Raw genomic sequence first — 26923 nt, forward strand, 5'->3', positions numbered from 1 at the left:
TAAGGCCCCAAAGCACTACATGCCACAGTGATTTCAACTGCCTACCTTCACAAATGTTTCTTCAGTTACACACAGGGGAACATTATAATAATGCAGAACACAAGAGGGTGGTTGGATGATGTTCTTAGATGCTTGGCCAGCACTGGTGAACCGATTATTCTTACTCATCGCAAAATCCTTATAGCTACTTGTGCCATCCTCCAGCTCAAATATCTGGCTTGGAACTACTGAATGCTGCTTAGAAACACTGGGATTTAAGGATATGTCATGAAAGTTTTTTAAACAATCAAAACTTGCAAACTTTGCACACAGATTATTCATGTAAGTAAATAAAAGCTGACATTTCTTTAGAACAATTTCAAAGAGGAACAAGACAAGTTAGATTTGACACCTTCCTAAAAAGACTGTAGAAAGGGTGGATAAAACATCTTAGTGAACACAGCTTTCTAACAGCCTAGGTTATAGGATATAGGTATTATAATTTTGAACTGATATTGACAGCTGTCACATTCACAAAAATATTTTGGTGAAAAATAATAGTTGTAAACTGGAAATCATAAATCTAACACTGATGAAAAGACTGGACAGCCTGTCTTTGCAACTTCATTACATTTCCCTACTAGCTGACCATTAATCATATAGAACATATTTACCACACGTTAAGTCTCTTTCCGAATAACTTGACATTGTTGAGATGTGTGACAGCTCTTTCTACAGCATATTCATCACCCATTTCAACCAGTGCTGTGCCTGGAATAGTCTTCATAAATTTCACCTAAGATAAGATAGATGAAGAAAAAAATGACACTGCAACAAGCAGCACAAAATAAGAATTTCAAACGTTGTCAGGAGTGCCCATCCCAACTAGACTTTAGTTCATTTTTGTTTGCTTGTTTTGAAAAACAACAACAACAAAATACCCAACTGCAGTAGATTCAGAGTTTCTCACAGATGATGCCTTACCTTCTCAATGTTTCCATACAAGCAGAAAAGGTTGAAGACCCGTGAACAGTTCATCTTTAGCTGATGCAACCCACTAACCATGACAACTGATCCAGAAGGATTTCCACCATGCATGTATGAGGATGATGCCTGGGGCAATGGATAAGCAACAAGTTCGGGAGTGTCCCGAGATCCCATTCGGTAACGACTTGGTAATGGCAACAAAGGACCATGCGAACCTACGGAAATGAAAGATTGTATTCATTAAAATGGGGGGAAAAAGGACTACAGGAGTTTTAAAACATACCTAATTACCTTCAGCAATATTGTCATTTCTACTGATCATGCGTTGTGGCAAAAAATAATAAAAATTCTTTATTTTCTAAAAAAATTACTACAAGGTAAGGAAAGTAAAAAAGGAGTGAATTTTTAGCCAGTGGTCAGGAGAGAAGGAGGATGATACAGCTATTTTTCCAGAGATATGACAAAGTCAGGAAACTGGCTTTCTACAGGCAACTTTTGGAAGAAACAGGAATGCTTAAAGCACAGCATTAATGCGAAACAAAGCTGTCCTATTTTCCACTACAGGTGAAGTGACAGGTTTCACTGAAATACTTTCTTTTCTCTGTCCTTGATCACATTCCTCTCCAAACCCCATCTCTTTTTTTTTTTTTTTTTTTTAAATAAATGAAGAGATGTTAGTGATAGGCATTAATTTTTGTTTACAGAAAACATCAGTATTACTGAGGATAGGATCCCTGATCCTCTGAGAAAACGAATACTGTGAAATTCGCAGAGTATAAAACGTGCTTTTTGCTTTATTTTCCCACAGTAAAACACAATAATGAGGGAAAGAGCAGTATGGCAGGCCTTCATCTACAGTTAGCCCTGGTAACAACAGCACCACTTTACAGCACTAATTCCAAAATATCGTTCTTAGCAAATCACGCTGCTGTACCTTTTCAGAATTAGCTAAATTAGAAGAAACACAAAGCCCACAATTCACAGCTTTGCAGGCAAAAACATCAAAGGGCTCTGGGTTGCATCAAACCATTGATCAAACTCTGCTGCCATTTTCTGTAAGAAAAGAGCTTCGCCAGTAATTACGTTATTCTCTGTTTACTGCTATGGTGACAGCAACTAAAAGAAAGCATTCTTCAAAGGAATACATTCGCAGAGCTGGATGCTCTCCATAAAAAGAAGAGTTATGGCGAAAAAAAAAAAGCACTACGCATTTCAATCCATCGCTATCACTTTTTGTACAGGGACTGACGGCATCACGTGCACAGATCAGTGAACTACTCACAGTTCAGAGGTCCAGTTATACATTGACTGAATATTTGGCATTCCACACAGCACATACAGAAATCAAAACCATCTGTCAACCTATTGGACTTACCATAACTATCATGTCTAAATGACGATGGGTGCTCTCCCAGAATAGCTTGTCTCTGGCGTCCCTTCCCTCTGTCTAACATATGGGAAGGGAAAAAATACAATTCAGTATGGACAAGTATGCACTTGATTTCTCCAGTTAAGACACAAAGCTTCTAGTTAAGAAGCAAAAATGCAATCTGAGTCCTTGTTAATTTTATCAACAATTTCTCATTGTTTATATATCTAAAACCGCAAGCTGTAGCCCTGGGATACCAAAATTTAAAGATTGTCATTTGTATAACAAATTCCACTTAAGTTGATTGGCCGTAATGGCCAATGAGGAGATGTAGACATTTAAAGTCTAAGGAAATACCCAACAACTTTCCTAAACAGACAACACACATTAGTATAGAAAACACCATACAGCAGGATTTACCTATGCATCTCTTAAAACAAATTTGAAATGCAGTACTTTTGAAAGACAGTACCTGAATCATAATATTAGCTTCAACAGCAACACATTTTCAAAGTGGGCTTCTTTCAAGAAGTTTCAGCATAAGCCAACAACAACCTGTATTACATGGTTTCATAATCAGTAAACAGAGAGCATTACATTTGTGTACATATAAACTTACAGAACACCTACTGATTTAAGGGCGTGCTGAAAGGATTGTACATAATTGCATTATCAGCAGCTCGTAACAGGTTGACTGAAGAGAAACATCACTGAATAATGCACTTAGCAAAAGCTCAATCCTTTAAGAAGGCCAAGTTCTCTGTGTTATAAAGTTAAGCAAAGGGTCTACATTACTGGAAGAAAGCAGTGCAGTACAGTCAAAACTGTATTTTCTAATCAGTTGCACCTTCCATGGCAAAGAAAAATCTAAACTTGCAGATTTCATTGCAGTAAGTAAAAATTGATGTCTCACATTTAGAAAAAATAATATGAGTTCTCACACTGCTACACTGAAAAGATGGGGCAAGATATTTTTCAGTTTAGTGTAGATCCAAAGAAAATTTAAATGTGACTGCTGAAAATGGCAATTCAGCCCTTTGCAGCCACAAGTTATTTCCCTGACAAAAGAGAACTACTCATGATAGACAGCACAACAGTGGGAAATGAAAACAGGTGCTGTTTCTGCTCAGGAATTTGAGAACAGGTTTCAAGTCAGGCATTTACTTCGGAAATAAAGACTAGAGACAGAAAAGTGCTGACTGCCTTCAACTGTATAGAACGATGATTATTTTTGCATGGTTTTCTTTTTCCTTTCCTTTTTCAGGTAACAGCTCTGAATTTCTTAGCTCTGGGAAGTAATTACACAAGCATGTAGAATATTTTGAACATTTAACCTATACGCAGGAATTATCTTTCAGAAAACTGAATTTTATCATTAAAGTCTTAAGGAGTCAAATCAATTGAAAGAGTGCACAAAAAGATAGTAGCTTTCAAGTAATTCCAGGATAGCATAGTTTGACAAATATTTCCTCCTGGTGAACAGTCCTTTACCCTCTCCTGTCCACAGCACTTGTTCCTTCCTTCAACTAACTTAATTGTGCCAGAAGAAATATTTTGTGCAAACAGGCAACGAAAATGAGAACTGATCTGGGCTAAAATTACTTCTGAACAAAAAGATTCTTTATAATCTAGAGGTGTTTGTTTTTGCTTTTTAAATCAGCTCGTTGAGTTGCTGAGTAACCCGGTATTACTGCCAAAAGAAATGTTCCAAACTAGTTTGAACTATCTGGCTAAGAGCCAGTAGAATGCTAAAACACAGGTAGGCGTTGGTTGAAGAAATGCTCAAGGGAAGTAAGTGATTTGTTGCCACGGACATAATAGTTCTTCAAAAAAAATAATTAGCTAAATGCATTTCTGTGTCCTAGGATCAGTGGGAGGAATTAAGTTCTGAAAGGCTTATTAGTAGCAGCGTCTGTCCTCAAAATGAAATTCCCCCAGGGCTAAAATCTTTGCTGGAGTCAGACCCCTACAGTTTCAGTCAGATTAAGTTCAAAAGCCAAACGCTGTTGTGGGAGCGCATAGAAGCACACACAGCAGAACTCTCTCAAAACAAGTCCTGGATTACTTCATGGACATAATCTAGCTGTTTACTTTCCTTTCAGTCTTTGTTCAAAAATTCATATTGTCATTTTCTAGACAAGTGGATGTGGACTGTGGTAAATGAAAACTCATGCTCCACAGTACAAATCCAATCATTTTCCTTTTAAGTGCAGTAGAGCGATGTCGAGATAGGCACTCAGAGTAACAAAAAAGGAAAAGCAAAAGAGTAAAGTATGAGTTTTTGAGAAAGAGCAAGTCGTATCTATCTTAATGTTTTCATTTTCCACTGTTTTTTGCTTGGGAAACAATTCATGCATATCTGCAGACCAATTAAGTAATGTAATTAGGGGCAGCATGTTACAAGTTGCTCTCCAATCACTGCAAAGATTGGAAGATCAGAGGGTCAAATTAATCCATCAGAATTTTCATATGCAGTCCTTTTACTTTCTTGCCCTCAAGTTTCTTGACTTCGAGAAGTTGCTTTTTTGAAGTCAGGAATTTGAGAAAAAAATTAAATCCTCATAAAAATAGTCATAAACTATAAGCTGCAACCAATACTGTAGCTCCCTTGTTAACTTTTTACAAGAACTTCATTCTGAAAATTCAAGCCCTATGTTTTTAGTTGTACAACAGTTTTACAAACCAGGTGTCTTGCAGAATTACTTTGAAAGTGCATGTCACTTGAGATGGCCAAAGCCCAGGCTCTCATATAGCCTTTGAAAAGTACTCAGACTTGGACATCTCTTCGCTTTTCTAACTTTACATTGCACGCATTATTGTACATAAGTTACTGAATACTGCACTCAATTATTACACATTATTATTGCTTTAAGTGAACAGTGTACAGGAGTCAGGCTACACAGTAGTTTGTCTTTACAAAAATAGTCATAATTTCCCACTGACAGGAGTCAAGCTTTGGAGACTGTTACAGCTGAATACTGAAGAGACAGTATGTCTGTATCAATTATGAATCTCCCTGTTTTAATACTTAAATATAACTGAGGGGATCTATCTGATATTGCACTACTCAGTTCCAACTATCTAAAGATCAGGATGAAATTTCTCTACTACTAGACAATATTTACATCGTTAAGACTGAATGCAACTCTCACATACAGCAAGTAATAAAAAGATTACAACGTCAATGATATCAACAAAAGAGGTTCTTAATTTTGGAGGGTCTCAATTTTTCAGTTTTAACTTTAAGGGAAATATGACCAGCATACATACAAACTTGAACAGAATGGGTACAGTCTATCGTGTTATTCATCCCATACAAATCTGAAGTACTGAAAGTGTCCTCCTTTTAAAAACTTGTGGTAGTGGTGCATGCAGTATGCAGACAAGGTGAATTGCAAGTCTGAGGTTTTTCAGAGGGTTTGGTGTTTTGTTTTGGTTTTGCTGATGCCGATGTGGTGCATGAAGAAGTGTAGAGTCAGCCTGCTGAAGTCCTCTATCCTTCTTAATGCCTCGTCCAACATAGGGGAAAAGAGTCCTTTCGAAGGAGAAGCAGTGTGCAAGTTTGTAGTTTGTAAGGAATAGTCTGTATCAGGTTTCCTCTCCTCCAAAGAGAGAGAGCTGCTTGGAGAAATGCAAGTCCTTGAGAACTGCGAAGGTGCTTGCAGGTGTGGGCTCCTTGTTGAACTAAGTGGCTCAAGCACACGGCAGTAGGGGGCACTAGGGCTCAGGGTTAATTTCCTGGGTTACAGGTTGGCTTGTGAACACAGCAGCAGCTCTGGCTTGCTTTGAAATGACTATTGAGATACGGCCTGACCACGTATAAAGGATTGTCATTAGTACAGTCATACATCTACAGCAATAACATAGGAAAACCTACCTCGTCGGCCCAGATACGGCTTAGTGTAGTCCCAACTATCGTTGTCGTTTCTAATGACATTAAGTCGAGTGGGCTGTTCAAATAAAGTAAAAGTGAAAAACGTTAAGCATGGTGTATACATGTTTTGCCACTAAAGGTAAGAGAAAAGGTCCGTGCATTACCCTTGCATATTCAATTTTTAGCGTACAGCATCCTGCATAGATATCTGCTCCATTGAGTGCTGCCTTCGCCTTCTGGGCACAAAAAACTGATTCAAACGTGCACATGTTAAGGATTTTTCCCAAGGTGTCTCATCCATGTCCCTTTCTTCTGAAATACCTTTATTTTTTTTAGACTGCAAGTAGCTCGCTATGTCTGAATCCTACCAGAACTCTGAACAGACTTCAAAGTAAAGTTACTAACAACTACTCATGGGTTTACCTGTGTTAAGCACCTACTTCTATTGTGCAAACAGCACATAATGTGAGCACTTATAAACAAATTCTTCTCTACAGATTCATTTTGACAGGAATATTCTGATGGATTTAGTAAATTTAAGCAGAGGATATAGAAGCTGTCAACAAACCTAGAGAATATTTGGATCAAAATCAAAATGGAAAGGTCAAGCTGCATCATTGGGAAAGAGATGGGAGCTAGTGGGTGGGAAGGCATGACTTAGAACAATGCATCCCTTCTAATAGCTAGCATGAGCTATACAAGTGCGGGTAGGGAGTCTCATTAACTCAGCAGTTACTCTTCAGTGAAAAGAACTAAGAAAGAGCACATCCTTTAGCTGAAGAAAGCCACAGAACCAAAAGGGATGCTTTGAATGAACCAATCTGCATCAAGAATACAGCAAGGAGATTGCTTTAAATCCATTGCTCAATGCAGATGCATGCACCAGGCTGCAACAAACAGGCTATTTCATATCCTCTACGTACCCCAAAGATTGGTTCTATTACTAGAAGAAAAAGCCATACAAGCCTTGGCTCATGGCAATGCATGATCTCATACAAAGTTGGTAACATACTGCATCAGACAGCTCGAACCCTGTAATAAACCAGGTATTTTGTGCCATCATTCGATATAGTTACATGAAACCTTGGAAGTATATGTTTATTATATTTAAAACAATATTGTGTTTTACCATATCCATGCAACCCAACTTCCTCCACTGTAATACTGGTTCACAGCAAAATTTTTTTAACTGACTTGAGACTGCCAAAGATTAGAGCAAGAAAAGTTAAGCTTCTCACACCTCTAGGAAGTTGTTAGAGGCTGGCTAGAACTGTAGGAGCACATCTTCAGGAGTGATGTGTAATGCAACTATGGGAAGTGCTCCAAAAGTAATGCCTCTGGTTTTGTTATGTTTGCCCACAACATCAGAGGTGGACGGTGGTATTGTGGCAGTAGATATTGAACCTTACAACCCATATTCCATTACATTTTGTTGCAGTGCAACAGATGGCAGCAGAGCAGCAATCAGAACAGCATCTGATGAGGAAGTGCATAAGGAGCAAAGGGACTCAAGTGAATTCCTCCATATGGAGAAAGTTGCACCACTGACATTCATCAGTGCTTCTGAATGTTTACAAAGACCAAACAGTGGATATGAACACAGAGCAACAGGTGGTGCACTTCAGCAGCAGCACCAGATGACAGTGGGTCACCTCCACTGGTGCAGATTTTTACAAGCATGGCATGCAAGCTCTTGTTCTTCGCTGGCAAAAACATACAGCTAATGGTGGTGACTAAGAACAGTGTTCCATAATTCAGAAATTGCTCTATCAAATAGTGTCGCTGTGCTCTTTATATCTGTTGTCATTTCCAGGGCAATAAATAGGAGGAATTACTTTAGGAGCAACCTACATAGCGGTGAAATTTGAGTAAATTTTGGAAACTTTCAGACAAGTCTTCTTCTGAAGCTTCTCCCAGCAACTGTTCACTTATACTGATGCAATACTTTGCTTACATTTATAAGCTTTCTTTTAATTGCTGGTTGTATGGTGGGTTTTTGTCTGCTTTTTAAATAAAAGCCATATTGTATAATTTAATTCAAAGGACAGAAACATGGCAGTTTCAGAGCACGTGCAGGGTCCTCCCCACAATTACCCTAATCTTTCATATGACACAGAATAATCCCTGACTATACAAACATATAATTTAAACAACGCTGTTTGCCACAACTTACTATGCTACCACAGGAACTGTGTGCATCTGTTAAGATGCACAGTTTAAGTCAGATAAACAGCAGTTAGCTTGCTTTAATGGACTGTGAGGCAACTCTTTTTGCCTGGCAAATCAGCAGCACAGCCACTAGTTAAATCATTGACATGTTACAGAAATAATCCACTCATAAAGCCTGTCACATGGATAGTATGCAAAAATCACAAGAGCACTTGAGATTTCAGAACAATTTTCTTTGAATACCATCTTCAGAAATGGAAGGTAATCACCTCTAGGAATAGGTCTATTCGAGTTTTATGAACTAAGGCTTAATCAAATCAGACTTTGGACTCCACACACAACAGTAACACATTAACAATACTCGTACAATGTACAACTTAATGCTACAAATACAATAAACAGAAGGATAACAGAGCAGGGTATTTCCTCCATGAGGCCTCAGTTGGTCTCACATTTTATTAAAGTCAGAACAAAAAGTCAAACAGTACATGAGAACTATTTTAGAAAAGTTTGAAGAAGTTAAACCGCACCTCTGCAACCCCTTACCAGTTTCTTGAGTGTCCATACAGCTAGAAATCACAACACATTTTTTTGCCCAGTGTATTGCCAAATTTGAGGCATATTTTATGCCAAGAATTATTAGCCTTAAGGTCACTTATAAACATGGTTATCAAGATCATTGTTGACAGCATCACTTCCCTCCAAAGATTACATGTATAAGTGATATTTTCCCTTAAAACATCTAAAATTTATATCCAAAAACACTGTAATTTCTGAGAGATTTTTGGCCTCAAAATTAAATGGTATTTTTCTGACATTCTGAAATCCGATCTGGAGTTGAAAACCTACAGAAAAAAAAAAAAAAAAAAAAAAATCACAGTCTAAAAAGGATATTCAACCATAGCTTGTATTCCATTCCTCTTGAATATAACAATGCGCTGAACTTTGCCAACAGGGTTGCACACAGTATACAAGACATCCTAAGAAAGAAGAAAAAACTGCTTTAACTGGAGCAAAAATTCAAACAACTTAGTTTTACATTATCTTCTATTAGCTTTTAAATGCTTGTTAACTTTTAAGTTACAATTTTCTCTATACAATTTCTACTTTTACATTTAGCATTTTGAAGGATAACGTAGCATAGGCAGTCAAATATTAACAACAGGAAAAAACTTATACAAGAATTACTCACACAAAGAAGTATCTGCAAAGAGTGTTAAAACTCAGTAACAGCATGCATGCTTCAAGACTGTGCTGCCTTTAATCATGCACTGTAGTAGCTTCACCAAAGCAAACAGACATGATGATGCTGTAGTTACAGTACAGTTCATTTCACAAAACCCTTATAGCTGAGGTTTCGATTTTGTTGGTGCTTTGTAATCATTCACAGTTATCTTCAGAAAAATAACCTAGAGAAGTCCACAATGCAAGCTTAGGTAGCTTATCAAAATGAGAAATTCAATTATGTGCACCTGAGTCAAAGACAGTGTAAGTAGATGCTGTGTTTCCCCACTTAAAGCACAGAAAAGTTAAAGAGGAAATCCTGGGCTCGCAGAAGCTTGCTGTCAGAGCAATGTTTTCACCAGCATTTCACTATTGCAAGGAACCAGTAAAATTCAAGACCAGTCTCACTGCAGCATGGGAATGAAATACCAAGGGAAATCTTGCCTTATTCTCAAAGTATCGTAATATTGGCTTGGTCTGATGCACAGCACCTCAAACAACTGCACATTACACAGAATTCAGACATAATGGTGCCAGAAACTAGGCTGAAGCTTGAATTTAACGAAGAAAAATGCATTTATTTGATATGGTGACTGTACATCCCCACTTAGAAATCCAAAGAACAGGTCTTGAGAATCTGAACAAACAGGAATCGTGATTCTTTAAACAATATACCTGTTAGACAACGTTCAAACAGTTGAGAGTAAACCTAAGGTTTACTAGACAGCCAGTTGGTAGTTAATGCTAGCACACAATGGCACAGACACCTCAGTGGAACACTATCACCATCTGTTTTTCTCCTTCCTTTCTGTATATCCAAACCAAATAATTCCAAAACAGTCATTCCAAGAATTTAGTGCACATCCTCGGGGTAAGTATTTATTATCTTCAGTAGAACAGTATAGAAGTTAAGAGGCAAAGCAAGAAGCTATGCTGGATTTCTTAAAACAAAGCACACAAATGAAAGAAGAAGAAAAAAAAAAACCAGAAAGGATGTCTTCTTTCTGGCACAGCTGCAGTGGTGCAACTCTTGGTGTATATCAAGCACCATAACCCTTAATACATGTGTGTACTACCACTAAAAAAAGAATTCAGTGCACTCAGGGGCTTACACCAGGCACTCCTGTGAGTGTTTTACACAGCTAAATGAAGCAAGCAGTGGAGATTGTCAACCCAAAGTTTTTCAGAAGATGAACACACATTTTTAGAAGAGATTAAAACAGCCTTAAAAAAAAATTTAGCAGACTACACCATAGGCACATTTTGTAGGTATACTAAATAGCACATATTTTTATCCTTCAACTCTTCTGGATTGAAAGAGAAGTGTCATGTTGACTTCCCAGCTTCAGATGACATCAGTTTTAGGGCATACGACTTTCTTTCACAATTCATCATCCAAATAATTTCCTATTATCATTAGAACTAATTCTAAAGTTCTTTCAATATTCAAGCTCTACTCAAAACATCATTAGTGCAGTCAGTCAACAGGCACACACACAGCTTTAAATTCATTTTGTTTTTTAAAATTAATTCACCTATTTCAGATTACCAAATTAACCATATGACTTAACACTAACATTACATGTACATTAGAATACCTAAGAGTTGTAGCAACCTAATATCAAATGAAATTGATAGTCGTTTAAAACATTGCAGCTACCACAGCAAACCACTCTCATTGGGTTGGATCCAGATGATCTTTAAGGTCCCTTCCAACCCAAACCATTCTAGGACTACACAATTGCTCTTCCCAGTTGCTACAGACTCAATTAATTGGTCTGTACTATCTCTGACGAGCTCTGGTGCTTTTTAAGTAGTTTTGGAAATATGTTGTCTTCTAGTACTCATCAGTATACACTAGACAGTGAAGGGGCAGCAGAAAGGAAAAGAAGGTGGGTTTTGGTTTTGCTTTCCAAGATGCTGCTATGCCAGAGGTTTCACGTTCAGAATTTTCAAATACTCCTAGCCAAGAATGGTGCTTCTGTTTATTCAAGCATCTGCATTCATCTCAGTTGCTTTTGCAATCTAAGTTGAAAATGCTTTAATGAAACAGCTTCCAAAAATCTGTATTACATTTACATGCAAAGAACAATTCAGCTCAGTCAATTAATTGGTTCACACAGATCAAGGCAGGTCTATTTTTAAACCTGATTATAAAGTCATACGTTGCCATGCTTTTCTATAAAGAAAACATTGAGAAGAAAGCACATTCATCATCCACAAATGAATCAGTAGGCAAAAACCTATCTACATTCACAACACAACAAAGCAGAGAGCATGATATGGAACCAATTGTTTGTGATTAAGTAATTCCAGAATTGTTAAGCTTCACTCAATTTGCTAACATAATATACGGTCATAAAACAGAATTTAATACTGAAGTTACATGGTTCCACACAAGCCAGATGCTTGGACTGATCTCTACTATCCAATATCTACATGTTTCTCCAAGATTAAGTAACTTATGTATATGCCACAGTTTAACAAGTCTGCCTTAAGGAGACATGCCAAAATATTCTCCCCCAAAATATTCCTGTGTAATTTAACATAGGCTGTAAGTCTTTATGAAAAAATATAAGCAGACATTCAATGGAAAAGATATTCTGTGCTCTTAATTACAGTATTGTTAAACAAAAAATGAACTGTATATAAATAATATGACCAGAGATACTGAAAATAAAATGCATCAGCCCAAATAAAAAGCGAGGAAGATTCCACCAAAGTGGAGCTGATCATCAACAGATCAAGGTTTCAGCTTTCTGCAAAGAAAATACTTAAGAATGAATGGCTGCAATAAAATAACCCTTTCTTACTGGAAAAAATGACTTGCTATTTAAACATACCCCCCGTCAGGGCCTAAAAGATAGCAACATTCCTGATGTTATGTCAACATATTCGGAAATATTTTTCAAGTATGTGGCAACATTACAAAATCTTGACCACTGAAGTTTTTAAATGTATTGCAAAATATCTGCACAACAGGACTGAGTCATCTCAAAAACAATAGGGAAAAAAAAAACTAACAAACATTTTTTTCCAGAACCTGAATGATACTTATGTGAAGATGATATAAAGGTTTGGTAGAAGACTAATTCTTGACTCAAGATTAACAGTATACAATTTAAACCAGTACATAGGTTGCTCCAAAAGTAATCCCTCCTATTTACTGAAACAGATACGACAACAGATAAGAAGAATAGAGTAACACTTATTTGATAGAGCAAGTTCTCAGCTACAAAACACTATTTTTCAACACAGTCACCATTAGCTGCGCATTTCTGCAGTGATGAATAAGAGCCTGCATGCTGCACTCAGAAACGCATGCCAGCAGAAGTGACCCATCATTACTGTCGCTTCTACTGAAATACACCACTCACTACCTCACTGTGCTTATATCCACTGTCTGGTCTCCGTAAACATTTAACAAGTGTTGATTAATGCCAATAAATTTTCTTAGCATGGTGGAATTCTACACCTTTGGTCCATTTGTACTTCCATGCCATACGCCATTTTATCACACTGCACCTCTGCTGCCATCTGTTCCACAGCAACAAAATGTAATGGGATATTGGCAAGAAGGTTCAACCTCTACTGCCATACCACCAACATCTGCCTCTGACACCGTCAGTCAACGTCATAAAATAAGAGGCATTACTTTTGGAGCAGCCCTCATAGCACACAATGGAAATGATGTAATGAAGACTGTCATTTCCAAGCGTTGCATTATTAAATTAAGAGAAACATACCACTGTAATTGGGTAGAGAGGATTCTGGATTGACAACAGGAGAACTTTATTTCCACCAGATGGGTCGTCGGTGTTCCCCGGCCGAGTAATCCTTTTACTAGTCGAGTAGTTGAAGAAAGCTTGCTGCCCCGCAATGTACACAGGTTCATCTGCTGCAAATGTCACACACTTCTTGGCACTTTCTACTTTTTCAAACTCTACCAGAGCCTGACGTTTAAACGGCATCATCATGACATAACTGGGGAGAGAAATAATACAGTAAACTCTCCCATATGCTTAGTCTGAAATTCAGTAGCAGTCTTATATGATACGTTCTGCTTTTCTACACAAGTCCAAACAAGGACATACAAGGAAGCCAGGTCTTCCCTCTTGCACTTCCCAAGCCCGGTCACGTGTTTCTAAAGCACTCACATGAAGCAAAGAAATGCATTTGTTAGAAAAGTAAGTAATGAGCAGTTGAAAATGTCTTGAAAATGTATAATAGACAAGAACATTTAACCAACACAATAATTAGGTAATTGTTTACTAGGATTACAAATTCAAGTTTTAAAAAAGCTCATTAAGTTATTTATGACGTAAAGGATTAAAGTAAATGCAATTTACAGAAAACATTTAAATTTGTACACTAAACCAAGAAATTTAAAAGCTTATTCTTTTCCTGACACAAAACTACCTTGGAAGAAATAAACAAAAGCATTCTAGTTAACCAAACTTTTTTTTTCAGCAAATTTCTTTTTTGGAAAAGGTAACTTCTCAGGCTAAAATGTACTTACTTGTACACCTAAACAAGCTTTTGGCACCTCATTTTATTTATTTTAAGACATTAATGCAAGTGCTCTTCAGTTAGATGAATATTTAGAGAACGAAAAATACCACTGTACTATCTCCAAAACTCATTTTACTTCAATACTAGCATATCACTGAAAAGAAATGCATTTTTCTAAAATGAAGCACTCAGAATAAACTGGCTCTACCAATTTACCTCTACTATTCTGCTTACAGCTGCTTTGACACAGAAGAGGCTCCCTCTGAATAACCATCTCATGTCATAAGCACTTCTCCCATATAAAACCAGTGGAAAAAGGCTCATTCTGTTCTGAAGTTCAGTTTTGTTACAGTTCACACTTCAGGCTAAAACTAGCAGTCTGACAGCAGGTATTAGGGTACACAGAAAAGGTAACTGCTTAACCAGACTTCTTACGTGTACAAAAGGAGAATCTTCACACAGCTAGAAAGTTGTTTGCTCTGCTAGTAACTAAATCCAAGACTTGAAGTGGCTATCACAATGTATTTAAAGAGATCTGAGTGACTTTTAGATAATGCTTCCAACTTGTTGAGGGATGTGGCTTCACAATGTTTGACGTACCATATGGTTCCAAACTTTTCCAGAGCTTCCACAAGATCTGCTTCCACAACTGATTCACACAGCCCTCGGACATGGACAACAGGAGAAACAGAGACTTTGTGATGACTTCCCCCTGCATCCTAACAACAACAAAACAACATTTAGTATTCAGTACAGAACAAGGAACATCAATATTGTTAGCTAAACTTATTGGGCAGACACTACACTGGGTCCAGAAGCAGCCATTTAAATGTACAAAGTACATTTTAAACAATTCCACTTTTCTTTCCAAACAGACTGCAGAGTTCAACTGCTGAAGCCTACTTCAAATAATTTGCAGACTTTGTTAACACATTCACACAGGCAAGATTTTTCTAGTATAAAATGAAGTGTATTCTAAAAAATTTACTTGATTAAAGGAGGTCTTCCACCCTACTTGTTCCAAACAGAAAATATTTCAACACGCACAACACCTAAAATATTTTTTACATGCTTCCTGTTTGCTTATGACATCTGAGACAAGTCTTGTTTCCTGAAGAAGTAAAGCAAAAAAGCAGCGACAAACAAGGGCCATCAGTAAACTCAATCAAGACTGGTTACTTTCCTAACATGTGCAGAGCTGTGTCCTCCAGTGTAACCAAATGCTGGCTCAGTCCAATACTGGAAACAAACCAGCAATCCCTTGCAATTCCGAGTGCTCTTGATGTATATTTTTAAAAGATTCTATTTCAGTACAGGTGGTCACGCTCTTTCTTTTCACCCCAAGGCTGATTTTCATCAACTGGTTTCAGCCCTTGTACGCAGGCACACAGAATTGCCACAGTAAATGTTTCTCAGTGAGCTAGTAGAGCTGCAGTGAGTTCTGTGCAACTGAACCATTTAGACAGGCAGGGATCAGCTCCATCCTTCTGCGTGAAGCCTGAAGTAGGGCTGAAACGCACCTTGTTTATTTTAAGCCAAGAGAAAAAAAAAATTGATGAAATAGTATTAGTCAATAATGACAGAGATACACAAAGGAAGACTAGACATAATAAAGATGCATGAAATACACTGTACTTAGTAACATGCAGATTTAGTACAGGTAACAGCAATGTCAAGTTCTTGTTTACGAATTCACTACGTCAGTGTGTTCGTTTGATCTAACAAGTCTTGTTGAATTTTCACTTCTATGTAGTAAGAAGCACAGCACCTTCTGGAAGCCGAGGGACATTCTCATCTGCAGTACAAAGGAGCTTTCAGCTCTGCTGAGTGCATGCTACACACATTCTTCCTTTCCCTATCTTTATAAACTACAGAAGGAAAGGAAATAGCTTTTCCCAGGTAACTACAAATTGAGTCTCCTGTATCTAACTCCTGGGTTCCATACACAGCTCTCCTCATATTTTCTCCTTCCTTTGAGCACGTGAACCATAAAGCAGGCCATGGGATGTTGTCAGCGTTCAGAACAACCTGCTGCACTATTTTTTAAATCTTCATTTATGTCCGAGTCATTTGCACCATGAAAGCATTTTCACTTGCAACATACTTCTTTGAATAAGAACTGTGGCAGCTGTGAGTAAATGCAAGGAGTGGTAGTTATAAAGTAATCCTGAATTAACCACCCCAGCTCTGGTAGCAGTGATCAAATTATTAAGAAAGGTTAAAACTCTGAACTGCAGGTACTCAGAGAATCGCTGAAGGAACAAAGCTCCACACATACTTCTATTCTCAACTTCTCTCTTCTTTACCCATGCATAAATTTCAAAGCTGAAAGAAGCACCTGAAGAACCCTTCGGGAGAAAACAGTAATTACCATTTTTTTCTGCAAAGTCTAGTGCTCGAAGATGTTCAGACAGCAAGTAGCTTTACTTTATTTAGAAGTTGTTAAATCAATTATTCATTGCCCCACATACTTGTTACTGTATTAAGATCCCTGTTAACGCTATGAATATGCATTCCTTCTTTTTTTTTCCTTCTCCTTTTAACATTCAAGAAATTGTACCTAAGAATATTTCACTGCATATCAGATGGTAAATATAGGCAATGGTTTTCTCACTGAAACAAAGGCTCACTAGAAAGAGCTACCTTAGTGAATGAGCACCCCCAGACAAGCCAAGTTCTTCAGAGTATGCATCCTAATGGTATGTTATGTCTCTGTCCTCTTTCCAGTTCAATTCCTGCTCCAGTTCACATTTCTTGTCAAGCATTTTCCTTTGTATTTGCATTAAAGCTTGCCTAATCATGATACAAAGCTTTCTAACAGCATTACAAACATTTACTTTTACGCTTGCATTTCTGAATCCATTATACATCAGTTACATGCACATACAGGAGTGTCCACATTACTGCAACTGGAATGATTCTCAGAACCTTCAGCAAATGCAATCTCTGTTTCCTTTTATAGTTAAGATATTTAGCATTCTAAGCAAAATCTCCTTCACTCATAATGCTATATGGAAAGCATTATTTATTAGGATGAAGTACAGTAGGAGATTAAGCAAGAATAAATCATAACACTGCCGCTATTGTAGAAACTTAACACAAAAGCTTGAAAAGGATGAAGCTTTATTAAAAATAAAAAAAAAAATAGTAGTAAAATCTCAGTCACTTGCCATGAAGCTGAGGGCTTGTCCGCATAGCATTTCTGTGTAACTGCCTCATCACAGTGTTTAGACAAAGCCAGTGAAGGTACACAGGCCTAAAGCGGTGGGAGTCTGCTTTCCTCAGAATAGCCTCTGACCAGAAGCAGCAAACAGCGGTGCAGGAACGAAGCACAAGTCAGCCTGAAGCCAGGAAGTCACAAACTGACATTCACACAGCATATTGCTGAAAGACACCAACATGTGCTACTGGCATATGTTCGAGTGCAAAAAAGCATTCACGAGGGCAGACGTGCATATGATCATCAAACAAGTTTTGTAGCTACCAAGTTGCAAATCTAGAACAATCCTGGATTTCCCCTAAAAGGAAAAAATAAAGTCAGTAGTCTAAATGAGAACGCAAATACATCCGTCACTGTAAAGCACCTTCACAGCCAAAGTCAGAATTCATCCCACTGCTTGCCACCTTCCCTTTCCACAAACAAGAAACACAGCACTTTGACTAAGGTCTCGCAGTCGCCCTATCCTGAGAAGTCTATATATGCTACAGCTGGCACAGAGAGTGGTTACGGAGCATGTAACACAGATGAGCCAACACCAGTGCTCCCCTGCTTACTTCTTCCAATGGCACAGGAACCCCATGCCTAACCCCTGCACGATGCCCTCCAACAGAGCCAGGAAACACACCAGCTCGTGTTACTGCTGTGCCTGCTAAATATATATTGCCCAGGATGTCTTCTCAAAGCTCAGTAATGGTTTCTTAAAGAATCATTAGCTGGGCAGAAAAAGTAGTACTTAAATAGGTAATGGAAACAGACTTCTTCTAAGTGCTCAAGACCAGTAACAAGAACAGAAAAGGATTCCTGGAAAAAAAAAGACTGCCAACATTACAGGTAACGTTGAAACTGTGTTTCCAGAGAGAGAAGGAAGCCCTAGAATAACTGCATCATGCCTCATGTGCTTGGTTATTTCATATACACGTGACTGTAATGGAAGCTCTGAAGAACAACTGCAGCATTTTAATATATCTTTTCTTTACTGACCTACATATTCCTAGGCAACATTTCAAATATATCACTGGCGTCTTGCTAATAAATTTTGATTCTGTTATTCCAGAAAGGAAGAAAGTCAGGAAGGGTTCTAGCTGTATGAAGCCTCTTCTGTTCACTAATTCTAGATCAGAGAACTTTGCACTGTTTGCACAGACACCTGTTCTGCATCCTTTCTCCAGACACCTTTCCAGTCAATATATTCACCAGAGCTCATATTACCTTTTTTTGGACCATCTGCTTCTTTACTATTCCTCTGCTTCCATCTCTCTTTCTCTTTACTGCAGAAGGATGCTATTCTCCTTCACATTTTCTCCCCTAGATACCTATACACCTTGCTATTTCATTTCTCATCATTCAGAACATCACACGCACTTACAACTTCTTCCTCACTGCATCCTTCTCACATGCTCTGAAATAGTTGTTATATTTAAAACTGCAATTGGAAGAGCCCCAAAAGGTTGCTTATTCTGTATGCAAGTGCCTAAAACATTGTCAGTGCCTAACTACGAATGCAGCTGCACAGTTACCATGCCGTAAAGGGAAAGTGAAGGCACACAACACATTCCCCAGTAATTTCAGCTCTGCCCATTGGAGGTGGCGTGACAGAGAAAAGGCTTTCTGAAGTATATGCAGCATTTCCTGCACGGTCTTCAACAACAACTCTATGATTCTTTATTTTCCCCTGTGCTCAGGGCAATCCAAATACATCTCTTAAAACCTAAAACAAAACAAATACGGAGCATTATGAGGAGACAATTATGAGGAACAAATACCTGAGGTGCTGGAAGAGGAACTAGCTTTAGTCGCCTTTGTGATGGAGAGCAAAGGAAGAAGGACGATTTACACTCAGATTGCTCCATAATAGACTTCTAGGCTCTGAACTCATCTCCATCTAGCCACTGCTACTGCCTGTGACAGACATGAAGCAGTTTACTCCTGAGGTGCGTTGCTGCCCACTTACACTGCAAAGCAAGAACATTGCACACCCGAACTTATAGCAGAGCAGCTCAGACGCTGCATGTTCACACTCCTAGCTAACCTTTCAGGAACCTGGTTTTATGTTTGTGTATTTTGACACCACATCCCACTTCCCCAAACATAACAATCATCCTTACCTATTCTTCAATATTTCTATAAAGCATGTAAGAGACAGCGAGGCAAATGAATGCTACCAGAAAAAAAAAAAAAAAAGTTAAATACAACACTAACCAATGGAAGAAATTTACATGAGGGAGAGAGCTGAGAGGCCCTCCAACCACCCTCCAACACAGCTCTTAATTCCCACCCCGCTTTCTCCCTGTGTCCTGACTCTGCTATAACCCAGTTCTGACTCCTCTGCCCAGGTCTCCCCACCACACAGCACAACCTCTGTAAATGTCATCCTTCCAGATCTCACTCTCCTCCATAGAATGCTGCTGTAAGACCACCTCTATTCCTCTCCCTGTCAACTCTCCAGTCACAGCTCTCCATGCTCCTCAGCACTCAGATGAGACAATAGGAAGGAGCACACCCCCCTGACTCTGTGCAGTATCATTACTGGTGGGGAACAGAGGCAAAGGAAGAACAAAAATATATATATATTCTTACCCATCTGTAACCTGCGTATCAGGAAAGACTTCTAGGCACCCATTTGCAGAAACACAGAACTTAGAGGCAGTAAGGGACTACGCAACTCACAAGGCAATCCCAGAGGAAAGAAAACATCACAACAATAACAATAAACAGCCCAGCAGGGAGAGATCATGCCAAGGGGATAACTAAAAGGTCCCACTATGAAACAGGTTTTATCTCACAACCTGTATGTAACTGATGACAATTCACCATTATTTTAGGACACTGTAAGAGAGGAAAAGCATGAGGCTAACAGACTCCAACCACTCTCCCTACTCCAGTTATCCATTTTCCCATTTCTCCCTCTTAATTCCCCATTCCGTATTGATCTTTGTCCTTCACTTTACATATTCTTTTTCTGCTTCTTTCTGAGCAATCCAGCATACCTGCACTTACTCCCTCAGCCTACTCCTATCTTGTACATCTTCACCTTGAACCGAAACTAACTTTTATGTGCTAGGAACGTTTATCCAGGAACAAAATGAAGGTGGTATGTCTGAGGGGAAAAAAATAATCCATTTCCTGCACATTTTCTTTTTTTAAAACCAATTAAAGAAAAAAAAACCCTAACGTTCACATGAACTAACTTTAACGAATGGATACTGGCATTTTGCTCTTACAAACTCCAGACAAAAGCACTCAGTTGTTCATTTTTCACATATTCTCTTGATGTTACAGTTTGCTCTTAAGAACCTAGTACGATCTCTATTACCCAGAAAACTGCTGCCTCCCCCTGCTCCTTCCTATTGTCTCATCTGAGCACTGAGGAGCATGGAGAGCTGTGACTGGAGAGTTGACAGGGTGAGGAATAGAGGTGGTCTTACAGCAGCATTCTATGGGGGAGAGTGAGATCTGGAAGGACGACATTTACAGAGGCTGTACCCCAGTACTGCCTCCCCAGATAGCTCATCAGTACAGCTTTGCCAACAAACCATCACAGTGCATTAGGAGAGTCAAGAGTCTGTGACCACGCACCCTCTTGAGGCACACTGCAACTGATACGACACGCTACCTAAAATCCTTCTCTTCTAGACCTCCTACACACTTGTTTCAGTCTCTTTGCTGACGAAACACAGCCAAAATCCAAAATGTTAGGTTACAGACATACTTTATCCTCTTGTTACCTAGCAGGGCTGTATGCCTTGTGCATTAACTAGCATAAAAACTGAGATACTAAAGTTAAAAAAAAAAAAAAAAAAAAAGACAATCAACGCCAAAATGAAGGAAAGTTAAAAATAACAAACTGGCAACTTAGAAAGGTAAGAGGAGTATCTTGTCCCTGTTTGAAACGCGGTGTGTGATGCCCAACTCTCCTATATGAGGAAATGTCAAGATAACTTATGCAAACATAAGGATTTAATTCAGATGCATCCTCTAAGAATGCATTACTAAGGCCATAGATGATGCTTTGTGACAAGGTATAACACTTAAAACAGTTATCCCAAAAGGTGCAACTTTACTGCAGTTCACCAGGAAACTTTTCTACGCATTCAGCAGGTGATTGCAGTCCAGAAAGAGGTTCAGCTGATGGAAAGATGGTAACAGCAAAGGCGCTAATTCATCTGTTACTAATTCATCCCGTTGTTAAGCAGCGTAGTTCAGCCAAATCATAACACAGAACTACTCTAAATGTCATGGAATCAAGCTCTCGTTGATCTTGCTTTTCAGGGAGGAAACAAAGTGCCATCGAGAACTGAATAAACGGTTCAAATCATCCGGGCAATTCGGCGGAGTAAGAAATCAAAGGCTAGACGCAGAAGTGCCGTTAGCCCAGATCGATGGGTCTCGCTTACTGCTTTGATTGATACAAATACACAAAGAGCGCAGCAAAGCAAGCACACCGAACTAAGGCGTCCGTCAGCCCGGCTCACAGCGGGGGAAAGCGACGGAAGGAACGGGGGAACTTAAGGGAGCGGCAGGCACTCGCCATCAGCCTCACAGCCCGGCGCAGCCAGACAATAAGGTCAAACGGACGGACGAAAGGAACCCTCCGCCCGCTTTCTTCCCCCGCCGCACGTTTCTATAGTTACACTCAGCAACAGGGCGAGCGCAAAACTCGTCCCGGCGACATCCGAAAAGGCACCGAGCAGCCCACGGAGCGGCGGCGAGCTCCGCGCTTCACCACAACCCGCCTCGCAGCCCGGGCTCAGCAGCACGGCCCCGAGCCGGCGGCCCACCGCCTCGGAGCGGGGCAAAGCGGCGCACCCCCCGCCCCGGAAGCGCCTCCGTGCCCAGGGGAAAGGGCCGGCTGGCTACGGCCTCCGGCAGGCCGCGGGTGGGCACGAAGGGAAGCCGCCCAGAAGGCCGCCCCGCGCCCGGAGGCCCCGCTCTGCGGCCCGGAGCCTCGCCACGAGGAGGGGGCTCCGCCGCCCGCCCCCGCCCCGCACCCCGCCGCCTTGCGGAGGGAAGGAGCCCTCACCCCGCCCGAAAAGCCGCCTCCGCGCTGCGGGGGAACCTTGTCCCGCCGGCTCTCGCTCTCCTCGGCGCCGCTGTACTCGATCTCGCCTTCCTCGGCGGCCGCGCTGGGCTTCAGCCGCTTGGCCTGGCTCTCGTAGGCGCCGTCCTCCTCCTCCTCTTCTTCATACCGATCCCCGGACGACGGAGACGACATCGCCGGGAGGAGGGTGGGAGCGGGCCGGCTCCTGGCGGAGGGCGCACACGCGACAGGGAGGAGGAGCGGGTACGGAGCCCGGCGGCAGCGAGCGCCAAAGATGCTCTGCGCTCCGTCCCCCCGCACGCCCCCTCCCCGCCCCGGGAACGGGTCGTGCCTCCCCGCCGCTCAGCGGCTCCGCGATTGGCTCCGAGCCGGGGAGGGAGCGAGGACTCCTCGGCTATTGGCTAGCGAGCGCGCCCATCGGCCGCCGTTCGCGCTGCGATTGGAGGGCGGGCGTGCCCGTCACCTCACGGCGAGGCTCCTCGGTGCCGCCCCCCGCTGCTCCTCTCCATCGCTCTTTGATGTCTGAGAGCCCGGGAATAAGGGAGGGCGGGGGGAGCGCGAGGCGCCGGGTGGCGCAATAGTCGCGGGGGCGCGCGCCGCGCTCACGGCCCCTCCGCGCGCTCTCCTCGCGCGGCCGCCTCTTCCCGCCCTCGCCCGCCTTTGTCTCCCTCGCGGGCGGTGAAGGAGCGGTTCCCCTTACGATCCCGCGTCTCCTACCGCGGCTTTTCTGGGGACGGCATCCCGCCAGTTGCAAGGTCACTGGGAGCGCTGGCTGCTCCCTGCTCAGCAAATGGTCTGCGCCCAGCACCGAGCCCCTGCCCGTAGAAAGAGAGAGAGCTCGCGTGCCTCTCCGTGCGGGCTGGCGTGGCCCCTCGTTCCTCAGGTGAGGAGTAACACCAAGCGTTCCCCTACGAGCTCACAACGCACGGATTGCTGCCCCGTGCCGGTCCGTGAGGTCTCCGTTCCTTGCACTACCCCTATAACAGGAGCGACGTATTGCCGCGCTGCCTGTGGCCTCGTGCAGTGACACAAAGCGGCCACAGCTTCTGCTCGGGGTTATTTCTCGTGGAGGCGTTGCGAAGGTGTGTCTCACAGCCCACACCTGTCTACGGGTCTGTTTTCCTCACGGAGGGAGAAGGCTTTGGCAGCTGAAGTGGCTCACGGTGCTTTGTGGCAGTGGCAGATGATGCTGCTGGGGCTGCGAAGCCCAGGTGAACGCAGAGTGGAGCCCTGCAGGAAGCACGTCAATGGAGAAAGGGCGTGGGGCTGAGGTGGTTGTTTTCTAGCTTGTAAGCTAGAAAAGAAAGAAAATGGTTTGCTGTTTAAACATTCTGCTACCCTGGAAGTTACTGGTAAAGGCACTCCAAGAAGCGAGAGGCCCAGGTTTGGTTTCTCTTTCTGCCCGACCTGACTCGAATCTGCATCCCTCAGGCATCATAGAATCACAGAATGGTTTGTGTTGGAAGGGACCTTTAAGACCACCTCGTTCCAACCCCCTGCTATAGGCAGGGACGCCTCCCTCTGACCAGGCTGCTCACAGCCCCATCCAGCCTGGCCTTGAATGCCTGCAGGAGGGGCATCCACAGCCTCTGGGCATCCAGTGCCGGTGTCTCACCACTCTAGCAAGAAAGAATGTCTTCCTTACATCTAGTCTAAATCTACCCTCTTCCAGTTTAAAGCCGTTTCCCCTCGTCCTGTCATTTAAGTCATCTACAAACACACATTTGATTTAACTTTGCCTGCAATGTGTCCCACCTTCTCGTTTTTTTTCTCTTTGTTTCTTAACTTGTGCTTTTATTTCAGTATTTGTTGTACCTAGTTTTAATTTCTAGTAAAATATTCATTACGACTTCAAGGGTATACAGCCCAAAGGGTTGAAGATGTATAGACATCTTTTCAGACTTCAAGCAGACAATGAGGAACATCATGTCTGTGATGACATTAAACTTACTTTTCTTGGCACTTGTTTTATTTCTAAGTACTCAACATATGTTACCCTACTGATGTTTCTACTTTGGACCCAAGAGTTTACTTGCCATATGAAGCAAATTAATTTTGTGTGCTTAAATCTGTGGATTTAAGCAGACGTTTGCACCACACCATTGCAAAAAATAACAGCCCAAGAAATCACAGAACATACCAGACTTACGATCAGAAAATGGCATTGAAAGGCTGTGATAATTTCTGTACTAATTAAATTTGCTTTTCCCCGGTGTATTCATAATTATTTGTCTGAAAATGAAGAAGTGGCTTACTGTTGGACAAAATCTATATTTACTGAGTGTTCAGAGAGAAGTTTCAGCATGTTTCCATGCAGTACATAGATTCTGCTTCACTGACTTAATGTCATATTTAATTATTCCATGATGGAGATGTTATATTAAGATATTTTTCATGTTTCAGTTGCAACATTGAAGCATCTGCACTAAGCTACTGTGAGCAGAGTTGGTTCAGTCGCTCCCCCCATGCTGCAAGTATACAAAAGACAGGAGGAAATATGGAAATGCATCCCCGTTATGTAAGTTTGTAAGTATCTGACTCAGCAGTCTGATTTTGCTGCTATTTTTCTATCAGATCTCCTTTTGTACAAAAGAGAGATAGAGGAAAGCTGCCAATACTGTCTGAAATGGTTTTGTTTTGTTTCATACAATTTTTATTACGCAGAGCTGATAAACAGAAGTCATGGTTTCAGGCCACTACCCTCAACTAAGAAAAGCAATTAGTGTTATTTACTTATACCACATAGCCAAGTGCAACCACATAATTATATAAAGGCCAAAGCAATGACATGAAGAAAAATCCTCAAGCCCTGTAGGAATGTAAAGCACCTAATTATGAACATAGTTTGGAAGCACATGTTTTTACCAGTACAATTTTCTCTCCTCTCCTCTGCTGCTTGTATTTCTTACATCCTGTGCTGTAATTTGCATTGCATTAAGCTATTAGCTCATCATAGTGAGCAACGTTTCTTACTGTACTAATATATTACACATCCATTACTAAGATTACTGTATTTAGGTGCCATGGAAATGCAAGTAACAGCCAGAAGAAAAATGGGAAAAGGTTTTTGTTTGCTTGATCGTAAGTGAAAAACAGTTAACATTCATTGATTCAATAATGTCATTTGTAGGGGAATGTTAACAAACTGGTGATTCCTGAAAATGGTCTGGATATGGCTTTCAAATGTAAGCTGAAGTGAGTGCTTAAGCCATCACACAATACAGGGCTGAGGATTTAGGGGTGACATGACACTCAGACATGATCTATGCTTTTCGATTGAGTCAAGAAGAGGTGACAGAAAAATGGGTCAGACCACAGGTAAGCCAGTATCCTGTCCTGAAGAGCTGCCAGCAGCGGGTGTGCATGGCAAAATGGAAAAAAAAATGGATGTATGGAGTCAGTGCTCTCAGGTACACTTTTTTTTTCAGCAGTTACAAGTTTAAGGAACTTATGAGTCAGAAGCCACTTCCATATCTTTCTGTTTAATAAATAGCCTTGAGCATGTTTGTTTTTTTTTTTCTACTTCTTTTGGTCCCATTTATATTTTTGCCTCCATTAAGTGTCTCCTCCAGGGATCATATCTCTGATTTACAAGAGATGCTGGTGACTATCATCCATAGAAGCACCCAGTGGTGCTGAGGGAGACTCTGCTGAAGGATCCATTCTGCAGTTTTTCTCAGTCAAAACTCAGCTGCTCTGATGAAGTAAAGCCTGAAGGATGATCGGGTCTTGACTTGCAGGGGTGGATGGCAGCTCCTGGAAAGATCTGCACTGCTAGACTTGCTTTCAAGGCTTAAAGTCTCGTTTCCAATGACGCTCTTTAGTGTAGCTTTCACATATTGACCATTTCAACTCATACCCTTTGCCAACAGCCTCAGAGCCCACTGAAGGTTGGTAGACTCACTCAATTATGTGTTCAAGATAAGCATGTAGCACGCAGGTTGAGTGTGAATTCTGGCACATAGCAGTGCAGAGGACAGTTACATCAGTGTTCATTATCTGCAGCTGTGTCATGGATGTGCAGGGGTTTTGTTCCCTTTCTTGGTTTTAGTCTCGACAGTCCAAGAAATTGGTGCTCTGCCTACTCCCCACACTGGAAGTTACCACTGCCTCAGCTGCAGAGGGATGGGGAAAACACCGCAGTGCCTGGACAAACAACCAGAACGTTTATCTTTGTTTTTATTTTTGCGTCATTTTATCTAGATTTATCCATGCTATCTCTAGGCTGTAGAGCATCTGCAATCCTCTCTCTTTTCAATGCACTGGCAGGTTGTAGATGACTAATTTGGGGCATTCATTGCAAGAATTTTGAACAAAAACCTGAAGCACTAATCATGCAGTACACTGGTTACCATCAAGAGAAACTGCTGCTCAGCGTGTTTGTTGCTGGCTTGAACACCAACATGGATGTGCACTTGGGTCAATAAGCAGCTGTGGTACAGGTCAGATCCAGCAGCCAGTAATGACTTGCCTTGCATAGCAGAGTCTACAAGCCTTTTAATGTTACCAGCATTTTCAAAACAATCACAAATATTATATTTATTGTTTCTT

The 26923-nt window shown here is 41.0% G+C and overlaps 1 protein-coding gene across 3 annotated transcripts; it reads right to left on the minus strand.

Moving 5' to 3' along the window:
* Positions 1 to 6: 6 nt before the first annotated feature.
* On the minus strand, positions 7 to 22627 carry HNRNPLL (heterogeneous nuclear ribonucleoprotein L like). Of its 3 annotated transcripts, none has more exons than XM_042827000.1 (10): positions 22391 to 22627; positions 14715 to 14833; positions 13349 to 13586; positions 9273 to 9358; positions 6374 to 6470; positions 6213 to 6285; positions 2342 to 2413; positions 964 to 1181; positions 654 to 775; positions 7 to 247 (listed from the first exon to the last, which is right to left on the minus strand). In XM_042827000.1, the coding sequence occupies exons 1-10, from the start codon at positions 22544 to 22546 to the stop codon at positions 34 to 36; spliced, it is 1395 nt and encodes a 464-aa protein (XP_042682934.1). In that variant the 5' UTR covers positions 22547 to 22627; the 3' UTR covers positions 7 to 33. The 3 variants fall into 3 exon arrangements, with proteins under 3 accessions (XP_042682934.1, XP_042682933.1, XP_042682935.1); XM_042826999.1 differs by having other exon boundaries at positions 22355 to 22627; XM_042827001.1 differs by lacking the exon at positions 22391 to 22627 and adding an exon at positions 17285 to 17517.
* Positions 22628 to 26923: the final 4296 nt, after the last annotated feature.

The sequence above is a fragment of the Centrocercus urophasianus genome, unplaced genomic scaffold (assembly GCF_019232065.1).
Source record: "Centrocercus urophasianus isolate 14NV4802_14NV808 unplaced genomic scaffold, USGS_Curo_1.0 seq_270, whole genome shotgun sequence".
Taxonomy (NCBI): domain Eukaryota; kingdom Metazoa; phylum Chordata; class Aves; order Galliformes; family Phasianidae; genus Centrocercus; species Centrocercus urophasianus.

Coding starts and splice junctions, on each gene's coding strand:
- HNRNPLL (XM_042826999.1), bottom strand. CDS start 22,546: ATGTCGTCTCCGTCGTCCGGGGATCGGTATGAAGAAGAGGAGGAGGAG. Junction 2,414..6,212: donor GCCGTATCTGGGCCGACGAG/GTAGGTTTTCCT, acceptor CCCATATGTTAG/ACAGAGGGAAGGGACGCCAG. Junction 776..963: donor TGTATGGAAACATTGAGAAG/GTAAGGCATCAT, acceptor ATCTTATCTTAG/GTGAAATTTATGAAGACTAT.